The 15,812-nt window shown below is 40.1% G+C and overlaps 1 protein-coding gene across 3 annotated transcripts in view; it reads right to left on the bottom strand.

The window, feature by feature from the left end:
- slit3 (slit homolog 3 (Drosophila)) overlaps positions 1-15,812 on the bottom strand; it is a 278,935-nt gene that overhangs the window by 30,232 nt on the left and 232,891 nt on the right. For all 3 annotated transcript variants that reach the window (XM_085176419.1, XM_085176409.1, XM_085176428.1), the window contains 8 exons: positions 12,381-12,513; positions 10,136-10,204; positions 9,940-10,011; positions 8,519-8,590; positions 3,298-3,369; positions 3,127-3,209; positions 2,927-3,007; positions 511-635 (listed from right to left, as the gene is read on the bottom strand). In XM_085176419.1, the coding sequence (XP_085032545.1) occupies positions 511-635; positions 2,927-3,007; positions 3,127-3,209; positions 3,298-3,369; positions 8,519-8,590; positions 9,940-10,011; positions 10,136-10,204; positions 12,381-12,513 (707 nt within the window). The remainder of the gene's footprint in view (positions 1-510; positions 636-2,926; positions 3,008-3,126; positions 3,210-3,297; positions 3,370-8,518; positions 8,591-9,939; positions 10,012-10,135; positions 10,205-12,380; positions 12,514-15,812) is intronic.

Here is a 15,812-nt window from a genome sequence, read left to right as displayed (position 1 = left end):
AGCCATCTAGGACACCTTTCAAAAAAGCAACTATTTCTAGAAAAAGTGAAAATTGTGCTGCGTGATGCACTCTATAATTCAGAAGAGTTGAAATAAAAAGGAACCACTAAATAGTACGCAGTTACAAGGCTGCAGGCGCGGGAATCAGGATGACACGGCACCAGAGGCTCAAGGACTGATTTCGACTGCCTCCATATCAACTGAAAAAAATTTCACTTTTGATAAATCACTTTGTAAATACTTCCAAAAACACCAACACGTATGGCAAGCCTGATAACAACCAAGCATTATGAATGCAATAAATCAATATAACATTTTTATGAGACCGTGATGGAGTGCGAGTTTAATCAAACTTATAAATTAAAGTACACACTGACCAAAAAAGGGAAACGTATATTCTAGTGGCTGTATTATAGGTTCAGATGTGGACCAAGAAAAAAGGTTTTAAAAGCGAAACATATTGTCTCTGACAGCCACCTTCAGTGCGTCTCTGTCTGCTGATATTCTCACCTTGAATCCATGTGGACAGGTGCAGTGGTAGGATCCTGCGGCACTGGAGACACAGGTACCATTGTTTTGGCAGGGAGCTGAAAGGCAGGGGGCGCACTTTGACATCAGGTTGATATCCACTGGACCTAAAATGATAACAGAAGTGAGAGAAAGCAGAAGGAAGAAGGAAAAGTGTCAGAGATGTGCACAAGAACACGTGTGATCTCTCTCAAACTCGAGCTATGTAGAGGCAGGAAGTAGAGTTAGAGGAGATCATTGTTAGTTCATGACATGATGTGTCTTTATGCAGCACCAGGCTTGCTCATGGAGTCCCAGCCCACTTTATAAACTCACAAACATAAACAATGGTCATGTAATGCAGCTTCATTCTTTTGTGTAAGAAGTCTGCTTCACAGTTGCCACAGGAGCCTGCAGCCTCCCTCACCTGAAGCTGATTGAGGCAATCAGGTTGGAGATTTAAGCTGCTCGCTGACACTGCTTCCTCGCCAGTTCATCAACTACCCCATGTTGGTAACCAGGCCTCACGCTTCACGTTCATGAATCTCAAGTGCTCTACTAACCTTGTAATCTCGTGTTCTAGTTACTCCAGGAAAACTCCATCACACCGAATCACTCATCTTAGAGATCTGGTTAACCCGCTCTCGGAATCATCTCCTTGCCTCACCTGCCTGCCCTCACACCACCTCGGGACCTTCACCACTCAGGACAGCTGCCACACACCACCTCTCCCTCAACGCTTCCATCTCCCACCTGCACATACGCACCTATTCACCAGCAGCTGCCGTTGCTTTCTTGGACCTGTCCCCTTGCTTGTCCCTCTCCCCTGGCCAAGACCCTCACGCCCCATATATCAAGCCTTAAATCAAGAACTAACGTGAACGTCATTTTGGTGTTAGTTAATAAACCTTTGTTAAACCTCTGTCTCTCTTCCACAGCATGTCTTTATCCTGTCTTCCTTCTCTCACCCCAACCAATCACAGCAGATGGCCCCGCCCCTCCCTGAGCCTGGTTCTGCCGGAGGTTTCTTCCTGTTAAAAGGGAGTTTTTCCTTCCCACTGTCACCAAAGTGCTGCTCATAGGGGGTCATATGATTGTTGGGTTTTTCTCTGTATCTATGAAGCGCCTTGAGGCGACTTTTGTTGTGATTTGGCGCTATATAAATAAAACTGAATTGAATTGAATTAAATTAAACCCTTTACTCTGCCTCCGCCTTGGGTTTCCTGCACGTGGGTTTGATTTTTGGTGCTCGGCTTCCAGCCGTTTTGTGACACCTTTCCCCTCTGGTCTGATAGCAGAGAAGCCCTTGATGAGGTGATGTTAGAGGTCTGCTATATGAGTTTACAGAATCCAGCCAAGAGGTAGAGGGGATTTATTTTATACATTTATATCTATGGTCAGTCCTCTAATATAGCATGATGTATTACCGGCTGAGCTGATCCAACAGGTTAAAGGCTTGAGTGTCTGGCAACTCAAAATGGATCAGTCAAACGAATATGTTCGGCCTTTAAGCCACTACTCTTACCACCCAGCTAACAGGAAAAAAAACAGCCTCAACAGCCTAAACAAATAATCTGCATTTCATATAAGCTTGTCGATTTTTGACCATGAGCTGCCATTCTCATCTAAAGCTGTGAAACTCAATCTAAGGCTAACGTCATAATGTTTTCTCCCAAATGGCCTAAAACTAAAACTCAGTAGTTTCAGTTTTAGGCTACGTCCACACGTACACGGGTATTTTTGAAAACGGAGATTTTCCGTTTTAAAAAATAATCCCGTCCACACGTAAAGGCAGAAATGAAGGAAAACGCTGCTAGGAACATGCCAAAGCAGCAGGTGGCGCTATATTCCTAACCGTGTAGAAATGTTGGCCAATCAGAAGTCTAGAAGCCTCGGTGGGAAAAAGTAAACAAAGCTGGGGCATAGAAGCAGAACCGAGTCGTATTTGTGGAGGGACAGTAACTGTGTGTGTATATGTAAGCATTTAAACACTGCAGAGACAATTAACAGTAACAGTATTGTAGAAATTCATTTCACCAAAACAATAACGTGGCGCACAGTGTGACGTCAAAAAAGGCGCACACCTTTGACGCTGCGTTTGCTCAGTTTTTCTCGTCCACACGTAAATGCAAATTTTAGAAAATATCCACCCTGGCCGGAGTTTTTAAAAATCTCCGTTTTCAGTGACCGAAAACGCCGTTTACGTGTGGATGAAAGGTGAAAACGCATAGAAAAATACCCGGGTACGTGTGGACGTAGCCTCAGTGGGAAGAAATTAAACTGCAAACAAAAGCTATAATGAAATAAACATGCTTGAGTCTGTAAATATAATAACAGCCCAATCTAGTCTAAATCCAGGGATTACATGAGTGGTAAAACAATATATTGCACTTAGTACTATGAAAATATGTGTACTTACCTTTGCACTGAAATCTGTTTAATGGTGTGGTGAGCAGCAGCCTGTCAGCCATGTCAGGAGGTCCAGTACAGCGAGCAATGCCTTAAATACCAATTTTAAGTCAAAGATATTCAGTATTTTTCTTATATGCAGCATTAGATGTTGGTGAACACACGTTTTTGTTTGAACAAATACAAGCATATTGGACTGTGATTTCTTACCAGGCTCTTTAAAGCCAGCCTTGACCCACTGAGAGAGCCAGCGCAGATCACAGTTACAGTACAACGGGTTGGCACCAAGAGCCCTAAACAAAGTTAAAAGCATAAACCAACACACATTAATCTGTGGATACACATATGTAGAAGTGCAGTACAGACCAAAGCTGTACTTACAGGTGGGACAGAGAGCTGAGGTGGTTGAAAGCTCCCTCTGGAATAGTTGAAAGGTCATTACCATGAAGAGTCCTGGAGGAGGGAAGCAGAGAGCAAAACAAGAGCATAGAAATATTAATCATACCAGCGACCTTGTTACGCATTTAAAAAGGAACATTTTGACCCACTGTTACTGTTATTCTGCAGTTAATTAATTTAATTAGATACTCTGTGTTTCTTAATCATTCTTTTGTAGCAAGGGAGGAAAAGTGAAAGAGCTTTTGACCTCGGTCCAAGATGCTGTTACAGAGTACTGTTACGTCCTCATCCACTTGCACCACAACATGACCAATTTTGTGAATACTGCTTCAGTAAATGCTTTTGTTTTAGTTGGTCTCCCTTCATATGGTACAATTTCAAGAGGTCATACGCAGTAGAGAGCCTTTATGAGGCGTGGTGCTCTAACTCTGTAGATAACCTCAGGACCTTTGTTGGGGTCTCTTATATTTTCCTATTTTGGTGCCTTGAGAAAAAGGACGTTGACATTCTACAGACCCTCACTGTGTCCATTGACTGAAAGGTAGGGTAGTTCAGCGGTCCCCAACCCCCGGGCCGGTACCGGTCCGTGAGTCGTTTGGTACCGGGCCACGAGAGTTGAGGCTCAGGTGTGAAATGTATAGTTTTCAGGGTTTTTATCGGTTTTCAGTGTTATTTTGTTATCGTTTTTAGCGTTTACTCTGTTTTCCTGGGTCTTTTTACGTGTGTTATGAATAAATTTTCTTTTTTTCGGTACTGGTACTAGTTTTATTTTGTTGTATTTATCCGCAACACCTTAAAGGCTGGTCCGTGAAAATATTGTCTCCAACCTTTTTCGCTCCACGAAAAAGGTTGGAGACCACTGGGGTAGGGTACAATGAACTCTGTGGGATGAAAAAAATTCAAACATATGCATTACATATGACTCTTGATTAAATATTTCTGCATAGAGTTCCAACTATATATGATAATTGGCTCACTGTACAATTTGTTAGGTGCAACAACTACCTGTTAAATCAAATATTTAGCATCAAACATCAACCAAAACCATGGCAGCAACTCTGGTCAAGGAAACCCGCCGACAATCAATCCAAATATTAGAATTAGAAGATTTGTGGAGCCAGGGATCAAACCACTGACCTTTTGACTAGTAGATAAACTAGTAGGGTGTAATAGTAGAGGTTAATTTCTTGGCACACTTTGCTCCTCTTACTATAGAGGTTATAGACAGGGTGATTAGTTTATGTAAAAATGGAGTTTGTTGTTGTTCTGGTTTACGTGCTGAAAATGTTTTTTATTTGTGTATGTTCAATGTGTTAGACTTGTTAACCATATATGATCAAATAATGTTGAATCCTGGATATGGATTTGTAAGCAATGAAATTTGAAATAAGGGGGTAGGAACAAGAAAAGTGTAAACTTCATCCTACTCCTTTTCGAGCACACACATTCTGTAGACAAAGATATATACATGAAAACTTGATGATATTTAAGGTTTTTTTGTTGTTATTTCAATTATATTTGCATGTTCGAAATAAAATTATATCTATCTCTATCTATCTACTAATTGAGCAAAACCCAAACAAGGTGCACCGAACATAGAGCCCACTGAGTGTGCATACACTATACACAGCTATTAGTTTTAACTTTGTGGTTTAATAATTAGATTTGTATCTTAAATGTGCAGCTAAGGTTGAACCATAGCTGGCAAGAGGCGATTGACCAATGTTAAAAAGGATTATATCCAAGGAAAGCCTATTGTGTCACATCCATCATATCAGAGCTAAATGAAAGCGACTGCCCAGTTGCCAAATACTCACTTTGGAGCAAGCTAATACAGCAGTCTAACCCTTATAGCTGCATGCTAAATTATTCAAATTTATTTGTGCTTCCTCAGTAGCAGACGCACCATCATACCCTTCTATGATGGAAAATAAATAAAATATTTATGAAAGAATAACACAAAATAAACAGAAAGCCTTTTTTCATTGTTGTGCAATAAAGCTTGTTCGGGTCTCTGAGTGGAATATAAACTGTCTCATACGGTCGTCTCGCAGACGGTGGCGCGCGAGCGATCGTGTGTGTCACAGCAGAAAACTGCAGGTCGAGAAGCGTGTTAGCGTTGATGTGTGCATTTTTGTTATGTACCACTGGGTTTGCATGTATGTTCGTGTCTGTAGATGTGTGTCTGAAACTTTTTGTCTCTAAGGGCTTAGAGACTTCAGAGTGTGCGTGTGTGTGTGTCCTTTGTGTGTCTATCCATTGGAGTGTGCTGCCTGCTGGATAGAAGTTCACATTCCATTAGAGTGAAGGGCTGTAGCAGGGGACAGCTATCAAACCCCCAGTATTGGAAAAACTGTGCATGTGTATGTATGTGTGTGTGTGTGTGTGTGTGTGTGTTATCGCTGCTTAATGCCTTTAAATGTTTATGTGCATCTCTGTGTGCGTTTGTGTAGCAATGTATGGTGGTCTAACAGCCCCCGTCTATGACTAGCCCAAGGGGGGTTGTGGGTAATGAGGAAGTGACAGTGATGACTGCCTGGCAACCAGTTGCTATGCGGGGGCAGAGAGGGATCAGTCCCGACGGTAACATCAACTAAAATGAAAGCAAGAAAGCAAAAAAAAAAAAGAAGAAGAAGAAGAAAAAAAGCGGTCACTAACTTCTGGAAGGTGAAAGCATCATAAGAGAGACAGCCAGAAAACCAGGGTTTTAATAGTTTTGCAATTTTCATTAGTTTTAATTTTTATTTAGTTTTGACTTCAGATTTTCAATTTTAAATCAGTTTTAATTAGTTTTTACCAATTGTTTGCTAGTTTAGTTTAGTTTTTATTTTTTTGAAAATCCTTAGTTTCAGTTTAGTTTTGATTAGTTTCAGTTGTGTTTGCAATAATTAAGTGTAACAAAATCCCAGTTTCATCATATCAGTCATTCTGCTCATCCTTGGGTATGTTGCTATTCCAGCTACCATACTGCACCCTGGACAGGTCGCCTGTCTGTCGCAGGGCTAACACGCAGAGACAGACAACTCACATTCCCACCTATGGGTTCTTCAAATAAATAAATAAAGGCAGATGAACAACCATTGATACCAGACAACTATAAAACGTATATCTTGGCCCCAATGAGACTATTAACTCTTGCAGCACCGGGTGTTCGTAATTTTGGTTCAAGTGAATTGATAAACTTTTTGAAGGTAATTGACTCACACAGTTGGGTAGATATCCCCGTCCTGTTGTCTCGGGATGCATCACGCTACCTTGCCTGGGGTTAGCTTCTGTTTTCTGGGGATGAGGGTTGAGTGTGCTCCCTTACCTTCTCAAGGTAAGCTAGGTTAGCCTTCTTGTGTGAGCTTTTCAAGTGCACTTTAAGGTTTGTGGGATTTTTTTCCCTTTAGAAATGTCCCTCATAATTTGTCTCTTTCCACTACAAGACACTTGCTTTATCCAAAACACAGTCATATTCAAAGTAATCCCAAATTGGACTCTGGCGCTTTCTCCCGACTTTTCCTGACATGATTCTGCGCGTGGACGGAGCAGCGACACAGACGACTCGACTAACGTGCTGCCACCTGCTGGCATAATGAGACACAGCAAGAAAAAAATCTGGAAACTAAACTTCAATTTTACCCTTGACTCTTGTGTGACACGCACACATCAACGAAAACTAAACACATTTTTGCTATAAATTCAGTTAATTTTAGTTAGTTTTGTGAGCACTCATTCCAGTTTTAGTTAGGTTTCCTTTTTTGTTTTTATTTTTATTTCCGTTAACGAAAATGTTTTTTCACTTTTAGTTTTCGTTATTTCGTTAGTTTTCGTTAATAACCTTGATAATAACCTTGCAGAAAACAAATCTGAATTCTCTGAGAGTGAAACTCTTTTTCTTGCTAAAGTTTTGCTCACAATAATCACAACTGAAAGCTAACTCATGTGAAAATGAAAGTATATTTTGAGCCAAGAGTTGTACCAAGATTAAAAGCCTCAACACTGCCATTGTTTAAATATGTTCGATTATGAAACAAAAAACATTTCGCCACTCTAACCACAGCAAGACCACTTAGGCTGCGCAGAAATCCAAAGTTATTCAGCAAAGCAAAAGAGAAAAGCAGCCTTGGTTGAGGCCGTGTAGTTTTTCATCAACAAAGCCACCTCTCTTGGCTTTTTTTGTGGCTTTTTCTCCTGCAGGATTCAGATGTGGTTGTGAGACTTTGCTGGAAAGACTGCTGTTGTCTTGGCTTCCTGACATCACACTTTAATCACTATCATACTGTCAGAAGTTGTAATTTGAGTAATCTGACCCTTTAAAAGGCGATAAAAAAATGACCTTTACGTAAACAGTCTCAGATTTTTTTCATTTACAGCTTTAACTTCACACCTCACTATAGTGAACGGGTGTTTTCAAGGAGCCGTGACATAACTGCTGCATGCACTGCAGGTTAAACAAAGCTTTCGAGGATAACCAGCTTCAACCTTCAGTGATTCTTATAGGCTGTATTCAGAGAATAGGGCTTAACATTATCTCTGATGAAAGCTTAAAATATTCACCCGTGTCAAACTTAAGGTATCACAGCAAAGCTGACACTAATAAATGTTGATTTATGATACTCAAGCAACCCCACACTTAAGGATCAATACGATTTGCTGTTATACAAGCACGTTATGTAGATGTTTACACTAGTGTGCACCGCATACACAGATTGGATAGTATATTCATATTTTTGTGTGTGTGCAGCTCGTTCCATATGTGCGAGGCGAGCTGGTCAGACAGCAATAGTCACATGCACACTGTGTGTAGGCACGCATGTGGGTTCGTGAGACAGAGGGTGGACAGCCAAATGGATGACTGAGAGAAACAGAGGCTGAAGGTCGATTCATCAAACACAACATTGGACGGAGAGAGAGAAAAGGAGGAGAGGATAGATAGAAGAGAGCGAGAGGGAGAAGCGCATGGCGAGAGGCAAAGAATTCAGATGGAAAGGGAGCATTAAAGAAATGGGAGAGTGTGACTTTTATCTTATTTTAGTACCCTGAAACAACAGATGATTGGGTGGACTGTGACTCATTTTGCAAGTGGGCTTTAATACGGCACTCAGCCTGAAATCAGGGGAGTGATTAAACTTTGATTTAACTCTGTAATATAACAGGCAAGGGGGAGTGTTGAATATTGAATCCACTGCGGCACTTAAAGATGAAGCTTGCTACTCACAGCAGGCGAAGTGACTTGAGCCCATCGAAGGCATGGACGGGGATGCAGCGGATCTGGTTATAACTGAGGATTCTGTAAGACAAAGGACACAAACAAGGTCACGAGATTTAGCTCTACATCAGGAGTGTTTGTTTGTTTTTTCAAAATATGAAAAATTATTCAAGAGATGACACAGTAGGTTTGGTTTTTATAAAAACTTGGTACAGAACCTTTTGCCACTGAAGGCTAGACAATGAAAATTAACACCAGGGGCACATTTCAAATACATTAGAAACAAAATAGTTAAAGATAAAAACACCTGCCAGAGGCAAAGGTCAAAGAAAAGTCTGGAAAGTCAAACTCCCACACCACAGTTAAATGTTATTTCTTTTAAAACTGCTAATCAATCCAAATTTGAGTTTGGCAACAAACGACAGATAATGAAGCGTCCCTTAAGGATGCTATTGTTATTCGAACACAATTTATCATGGTGGCTAATAATGATTCTAATGTAATAAACAGACACTATCTGACATGTGTATTCAGGAAAATAGCAGCCAAGGTAGTAGCCAAGATTATTCCTCAGCATAATGCTCAATGAAGCAATGCCTAATGATAATTACTGACTGTCAAGAAGCTTAATCCTCATCTTCTCTGTTTCACCGGTGGCCTGGACCCATTGAGAAAAGATCCCAACAGCCAAGAATAATGAATCCTGGAAAATCTGATGTGGAGAGTGAAACACACCTCTCTGCCGCTACCTTCAAATCTTCCCTAGGTGTGATTGAGCTGTGCACAGGATTTGTATCTGGTGCTATCGAGGCGCAGAGAGTAGAAATCTGTAGTTGCTTGGAGGCGTGAATCAATGTGACTTTTTGAAATATGAAACAGGGCGTCGCTGGAAAAAAAGTAAGTTGATATAAAGCCATTGTGTTTATAGATTGGTAGCTTAAATAGAGGCAAAACTAAAGTTAATTCCATAAATTAAAAGAATAATTTATGTAACTTTATGAAAATTCCTGCAGAGGTAAAAAAAAAAAAAAAGAGGGAGATAAAAGAGATAAAAGCAGGAAGAGGAGCCAACATTTCAACAGGATATTTCAACAGACAAAAAGGAAAATATTTTAAATATGACAAATGCATTGGGGCAAAAAAGAACATATCATATGTGTATGTTAGAATAGAAATAAAGGAAAAAGAAGATACAAGAGGAGGCTGAGATGAGTGGATGGGGGGGGGGGGGGGTGAAGAAGTGATAAACCTTAAACGAGAAACTGGAAAATGAAAACAAGGACAAAGAGAAATTAAGAGGAAGACAAAAGTATGGAAAGAAAAAAAATTGAGAGTAGAAAACGTTAGTTTAACTCATCTTTGAAAACCTTATACATGTACATGTACAGGTTTATGCATCAATAGGTACATATGTTGCCATGGTAACTTACAGTGTGGCTAGTTGAGTCATGTTGTTAAAGGTGTATGAGGCCAAAGCACTGATGCTGTTGTTGCTCAGGTCCCTGTGTCGACAGAAACTTGCATAAGGGACCGATACAAACACACACTGCATGCATCCATATTGGTTTCGTAAACTTGAAAATGACGTGGCATCATTCTGTTCAAGGTTATGTGAGAGGTACATACACCAGAGACAGCTGTTTCAGGTTTGCCAGCTCCTTGGGCACAGATGTCAGCATATTACCCTCCAAGTAACTGCAAGAAAAAAAATGCATACTTAATATAGTATTTATTACATACACAAATATAGCCATGTGGAGGGGTGAACTGATGCCAGGGGAGCAAGTAAAAGTTTTGGATTAGTAACTCTAAGAAGAGTGAATGAATGAGATGTAGAGCATAACAACCAGCATAACAGGGATGGAGCTTCTTGCATCCACTAGCTTTGACTGTGAAGAAAACAAAAGAACTCATTTAAAACTGGCCGTCTCCCATTTATCTCCCATTTATCTCCCATCAGGTTATTTGGTGACTGGCTGTAGGTGTAAATGTGAGTATGAATGGTTGTCTGTCTTTGTCAAAGTCTCCGTGACCCTGAATTGAAGAAGCAGTTAAGGAAACGGATGAATGGACATCACACGTTCAAGGTTGTGTGGCTGTGCACTTCTGGGCCACTCCACAGACATTCCTTTCAGATCATTTGCACATGTATGTTTGCGATTTCCCTGTGGACCACAAGCTTCTACAGTACAGCACACATTAGCATCTGTGTCAAACTGACCCAATCTTTATGTAGACTGAGAGAAAAAAATAGAAGGATCTGCAACAACCAAGCCGGAAGTTGCCACATCAGGTCGAGAGCTTGAGGTTTTTTGTGTGTGTTTATGATCTGTTTTTGTTTTGTTTTTTGTCTCCCAGGGCTAGTCTGTCCAGAGGTGTACTGTAATGTCCTGGGGTGTTATTAGAGAGAGAACATTAGCCAACATGTGCTGGTACGTCGCAAATAAAAAAGGGAATTTTTGGCCACACTAAACGATTCTTTATTCAATAGCATCCCTGTTCATTAGAACACCTTCACGTGTACTTCTCTTTCCTGGAGGACACAAATGCAGGTGATCAGAAGGGGAATTCCACATAGTGAATTAAAAAGGCAGCAGCCACTCTGCTGACGTGGGGTAGTGCATTGAATGGGGAGATGGTCAAATTGAAATGACTGTGATGCTGTTATAGTGTTGGGTTGCTGAGCTTTATAATTGCATCTTATGTCTGTGTTTTTACTACGTTTAAAGGGAAGAAAACACTGTTACATTATGTTATATGAGCAAAGTTCTGTGTTCGACATACAGAGAATTTTCACATTCGTTTCTTTCTTGCTTTCTAATATTGTGAGAAACAACATAAAGGTATACACACAAGCATACACATATTTTATGATGCATTGGTCTCTGTTTGTCTCTCTCAGGTCATAAGTAGGTCATGTGGACAGTATGATGGAGTGTCTTCTTCAGCCTGATCAATACCTAATCACTGCTATTGACCCTGTGGAGCAGGCCTATTTCACAGCTAGAGGGGTTCCTCTGTGTTTGTGCATGAGCATGTACGTGTGTGCAATAATTCACCATTACTTTGTTCCTACGTCTTTTTAAATTTCCTAATCATAATTAACATTAAGCCGTGTTTTATCTTTGATGATTAACAATGTCTCTTTATTACAAGTAGCTTGAAATTAATGAAAGATATAAAGCAATTCTCTTGAAGCACCAATTTAATCATAAAGAAAACAAACAATTATTCATATTTTTTACATTATTTCTACAAAAGATTATTATTATTTTTTTAAATGGACGTTTTATTGAGGTTAATGACTCTGATTTCACCTAATTATTATAGGAAACAGCATGAAAAATTGTCACTGCTCTGGCGAAATTTGATATGAGAGAAAAATGTGTATTGAAGCAACTGACGCTGTAGCATTAAAACTAGATATAAAGCAATTTTTAAGATGGTAAAATAAAAAAAATAACACGAGGACACTCATGATAATACCTTTCAACTATATAAGATCCTACTGTGTAGTGGTAGTTAGATTTAATAACTGGGTTGCTTCATAGATTTGTAACATCAGCGTGTAATTATATACAAGCACAAGCACGTCTACTGTATACCTAAAACCCTAAAGACACATAAAGAAAGAAAGCAGGAGCATGTGCGTAATTCACTAATTGTTATGCTAGTTTCTGAAGCAGGAGAGAAAACTGCAGCATCACTAATGCACTGCAGCAAAGTGGGACTATATGTGTTTATGGAACTTTTGCATGCTATCTGACGGCATACAATTTTTTCTGTGACTGTATATGAATGTTTGAGGATGCACATTCATGTAGTGAAGCTTGTGTGTGTGTGTGTTACAGTGCAAGCAAGCCTGTCTCACAGCTCAGTGGTGTCCTTGGGAATGCCCTTGGGCAGAGAGTGCAGCCCTCTGTTGCTGCATCGCACCACGCCGTCTGAGCACGTGCAGACGTCAGGACAACCAGACGCAGGAAGGCAACCATTATCCTCAGCACCTGGAGAGAGGGGAGTAGAGAGAGTAGGATATTAGCATGAGGAGGAGGAGGAGAAGATAGATGGATACATAGAGGTGCAGAGAAAAAACAACAAAGAGAGAAAAGGGAGGAAAAAAACAGCTTTTGAAAAAGAGCTAAGAGAGAGAAAGGGACAGATAGAGATGCAGCTTGAACAATAAGTAAGACACTTGCTCAAATCAACTCATCGCTTTTTAGAAGTACTTAGAAGCTTTTTAGAAGCAATACCGGATATTGCTAAAAGCTGTATGGATGTATTTCAACATATGGCTCAGCACATGCAGCTGGGTCACAGAGATTTTAAAAATCCTCAGATGATTCAGGAAACCGACAAACCAAAAAACCCCAAAACTGAGCAGATGTTTTGGGGGTTGAAAGGAAGACAGGCAGTTGCAGCAATAAAATGAAAGCTGAAGCCTCTATAGTCAGTTTTAACTCTAACTTGCATGTGAATATTCTCCAATTAAAATTTTATATTTTTATTTCTGCAAAAAGTCACGGATTAAATTTTTAATCCTTTTAATTAAATTTTCTTTTTTTTCCCCCTTTTTTCCCCTCTTTATTTATAAAGTTTTGCACATGTAATTTGACATATCAGGCCCAATACAGCAAGTACCAACCGATATAAAGACATATATCAAAACAAATTAGGCCATTAAGATTCGGATGATAACAATAAAACAGAAAAAAGAAAGAAAAAAAAAGGAAAAAAGGAAGAAAAAAAAACAAAAAAGCAACAACCCACACACAGAAAACAACAAAAACAAACAAACAAACAAAAAAAAAATTTAAAAAAAAATCAACTCCCTCCCAAAACCATAACAAAAGGGAACCCTGTGGTACAAAAGTTTAGTCTGTTGTAAGTGTTTTCAGTGAGTTAAAGTAAATGATGAAAGGCTGCCACATCTGTGAGAACTTATTAACATTTCCTCTGAGTCTAAATTTTATTTTCTCCATTTTTAAAAAGAACATAACATCTTCCAGCCAACGTGATCGGGCTGGAGGGTGAGGAGCTTAAATGACTAAATTTTCTTTTAGCTTTAAGAATTTTGTTACTTCCCAAAATTTCTCGAGGCACTTTTTAGCCTTGCTGTAAGTATTTAGCACAAAACGTTGTAAGGTTTAAGTTCTGAGCATTCCACACACAGGCACAATAACACAAAAAAAACATCTGAGTGATTGTAATAATTTTACCATTAAGCGATAAGGAAGGTCAGAAACTAGAGCAGAGTTGTTCTTGGCTTGAAATGCTCCCATTTCCTTGACTGGCATGTAAAGCTCACAGCTTTTATCTAGCAAAGCAGTGTGTAAATAGTTGAACTGTGGTCCCGAATGTAAAACAAGCAGAGTTAAAACCATAATAAAGGATAATGAAGAGCGGACATAAAGCCAATCACAACACAACTTGCAATCTCAAAGTGTGTGTGCTTGAGTCCTGGAGGGAGCAGCAGGAACAGTAAAAAGAAAGGCCTAGTTTACACGCGTGTACAGTTTGCTGCTGATTGAATGAATTCAATGCTGATTTAATCCTCGCACGTGTTTAAATGCTTGTGCATCTACATCCTGATTTTGCTGCACATTTAGTTCCCTAAATAGCCGCCTCCCCCTGTCCTGTGGCCATTTTCCCATTCACTTTGTAGTGTTCTAATTGCGCTAATGTCTAAATGTCAAGTAAATGGGCGCTTACGTGCCAGTGAGGAGAGCAGTGCATGCATGTGTATCTGTGTGTCTAATCTGATGTGTGTACCTTGTGAGTCCACGGGGAGGTGTAGCCGTGGGCTGACTCACTCTACAGTTGGCTGATTGAGCTAACATCTAAATGTGCGCTAAATATCTTCTCACAAATTCAATTAACTTTACCTTTCCCCCGGCTCCTTCTGGACACCTTAACAGCCATTTTACTCAACTATAAATAGACCGGACATGGGACCTTGGTTCACGGCGTGCTCGTGTCTAAGTATGTGTGCCCCTTTGTTTCTGGGCCTCTGTGAACCGCTTTGAGAATTACACTTTCAAGTGTAACATTTTAGCATCACCAAGAGGTTATGCTTAATAGTACGGACACCTGGCAGGCAGGGAGGATGCCTTCAAAGCTCTGTGAGCCGATTGGCCTTGAGCCAAAGCACAACTCACTTGAAGCTGGTAATGATCTAGATCCAGGATTTTGACTATCTCAAGCTAAAATGCAATAAAGAGATGTCATTTAATCAAATTCGACATTTTAACAGTTAATTACCATTTTGCATGAAAGAGTTCTGCTAGAGCTGCATCTTTAGAGTGAATTGAGATACATTTTGACAATAAATTCATGTTTGTGCAGCTCGGTGAATGTTAATGTAGCTTTGTGTGTGTGTGTGAGTGGCAAAGTGCTTCTACGCAGTGTACCAGGGGCATGGAGAAGAGTTGTCGTACCATATGCACGAGGAGTGTGCGTGCATGCGTGCGTGCGTGCAAGATGCAACAATGAATATCAAGACCTGATAACATCTTAGAGTTTCCTTACTTGAACCAATCCAGCTAACGACTTTCCAAACTCATTTTCAGTAAATGGCTGCAGCACCGCTACAGGAAATTAGAAAAGTGTAATGAATTTAAAAAAAACTGAGGAGGGACAGAGAGGCACTACCAGATAGAAAGAGAGCAAAAGGGCGATCGAAAAAAGTTGAAAGTGTAAAAGCTACACAGAAAGCAGAGAAGGGAAAATAAAGACAAATGTAGTAAACGCGAGAGCCAAACCACACTTTGAATATGGCGTCAAAGTTGGCGGCCAAGCCGACAGGCTAAGTTGCTATAGGCAGGCATCGTCGTGGTAACAACAACGTCACTGTAGCAACCACAAGCTGATGTCATCTGAGGCTGCTGTATGCCAGTGGTTACTGATCGTTCTGTCCTCACAATACCTCGCTGAAGTGAGGCTGAAGGCATGAAATGACAGAGTATCTGGTAATTTTGTTAAATCTGGATCACTGTTGTTACCAAATCTATTCCCGTCAAACCAGGAGGTTTGTGCATGTTTGAGGATTTTGTAATATGAATATACATGCAAAGAACAATGCGTTTTAGTAGCAGTGGGCTTAGTCTGTGCTGTGATTAGGACTCAAGGGGGAGTGAGGTCAGATATCAGTTGATATGATCAGTTGATGTGGACAATCCTTCAATGTAGTGCTAATTAACCCTTTAAGACCTACCATAGAACCAAGTCCACCAGAGCTTATATTATATTTTTACATGCTGTGGAGCCATTTTTGGGAGCATTTCAAGTTGCTATACATCAATACAAC

This window comes from Neolamprologus multifasciatus, chromosome 2, assembly GCF_963576455.1.
Source record: "Neolamprologus multifasciatus chromosome 2, fNeoMul1.2, whole genome shotgun sequence".
Classification (NCBI taxonomy): domain Eukaryota; kingdom Metazoa; phylum Chordata; class Actinopteri; order Cichliformes; family Cichlidae; genus Neolamprologus; species Neolamprologus multifasciatus.
This window is presented reverse-complemented; position numbering and strand designations above follow the sequence as displayed.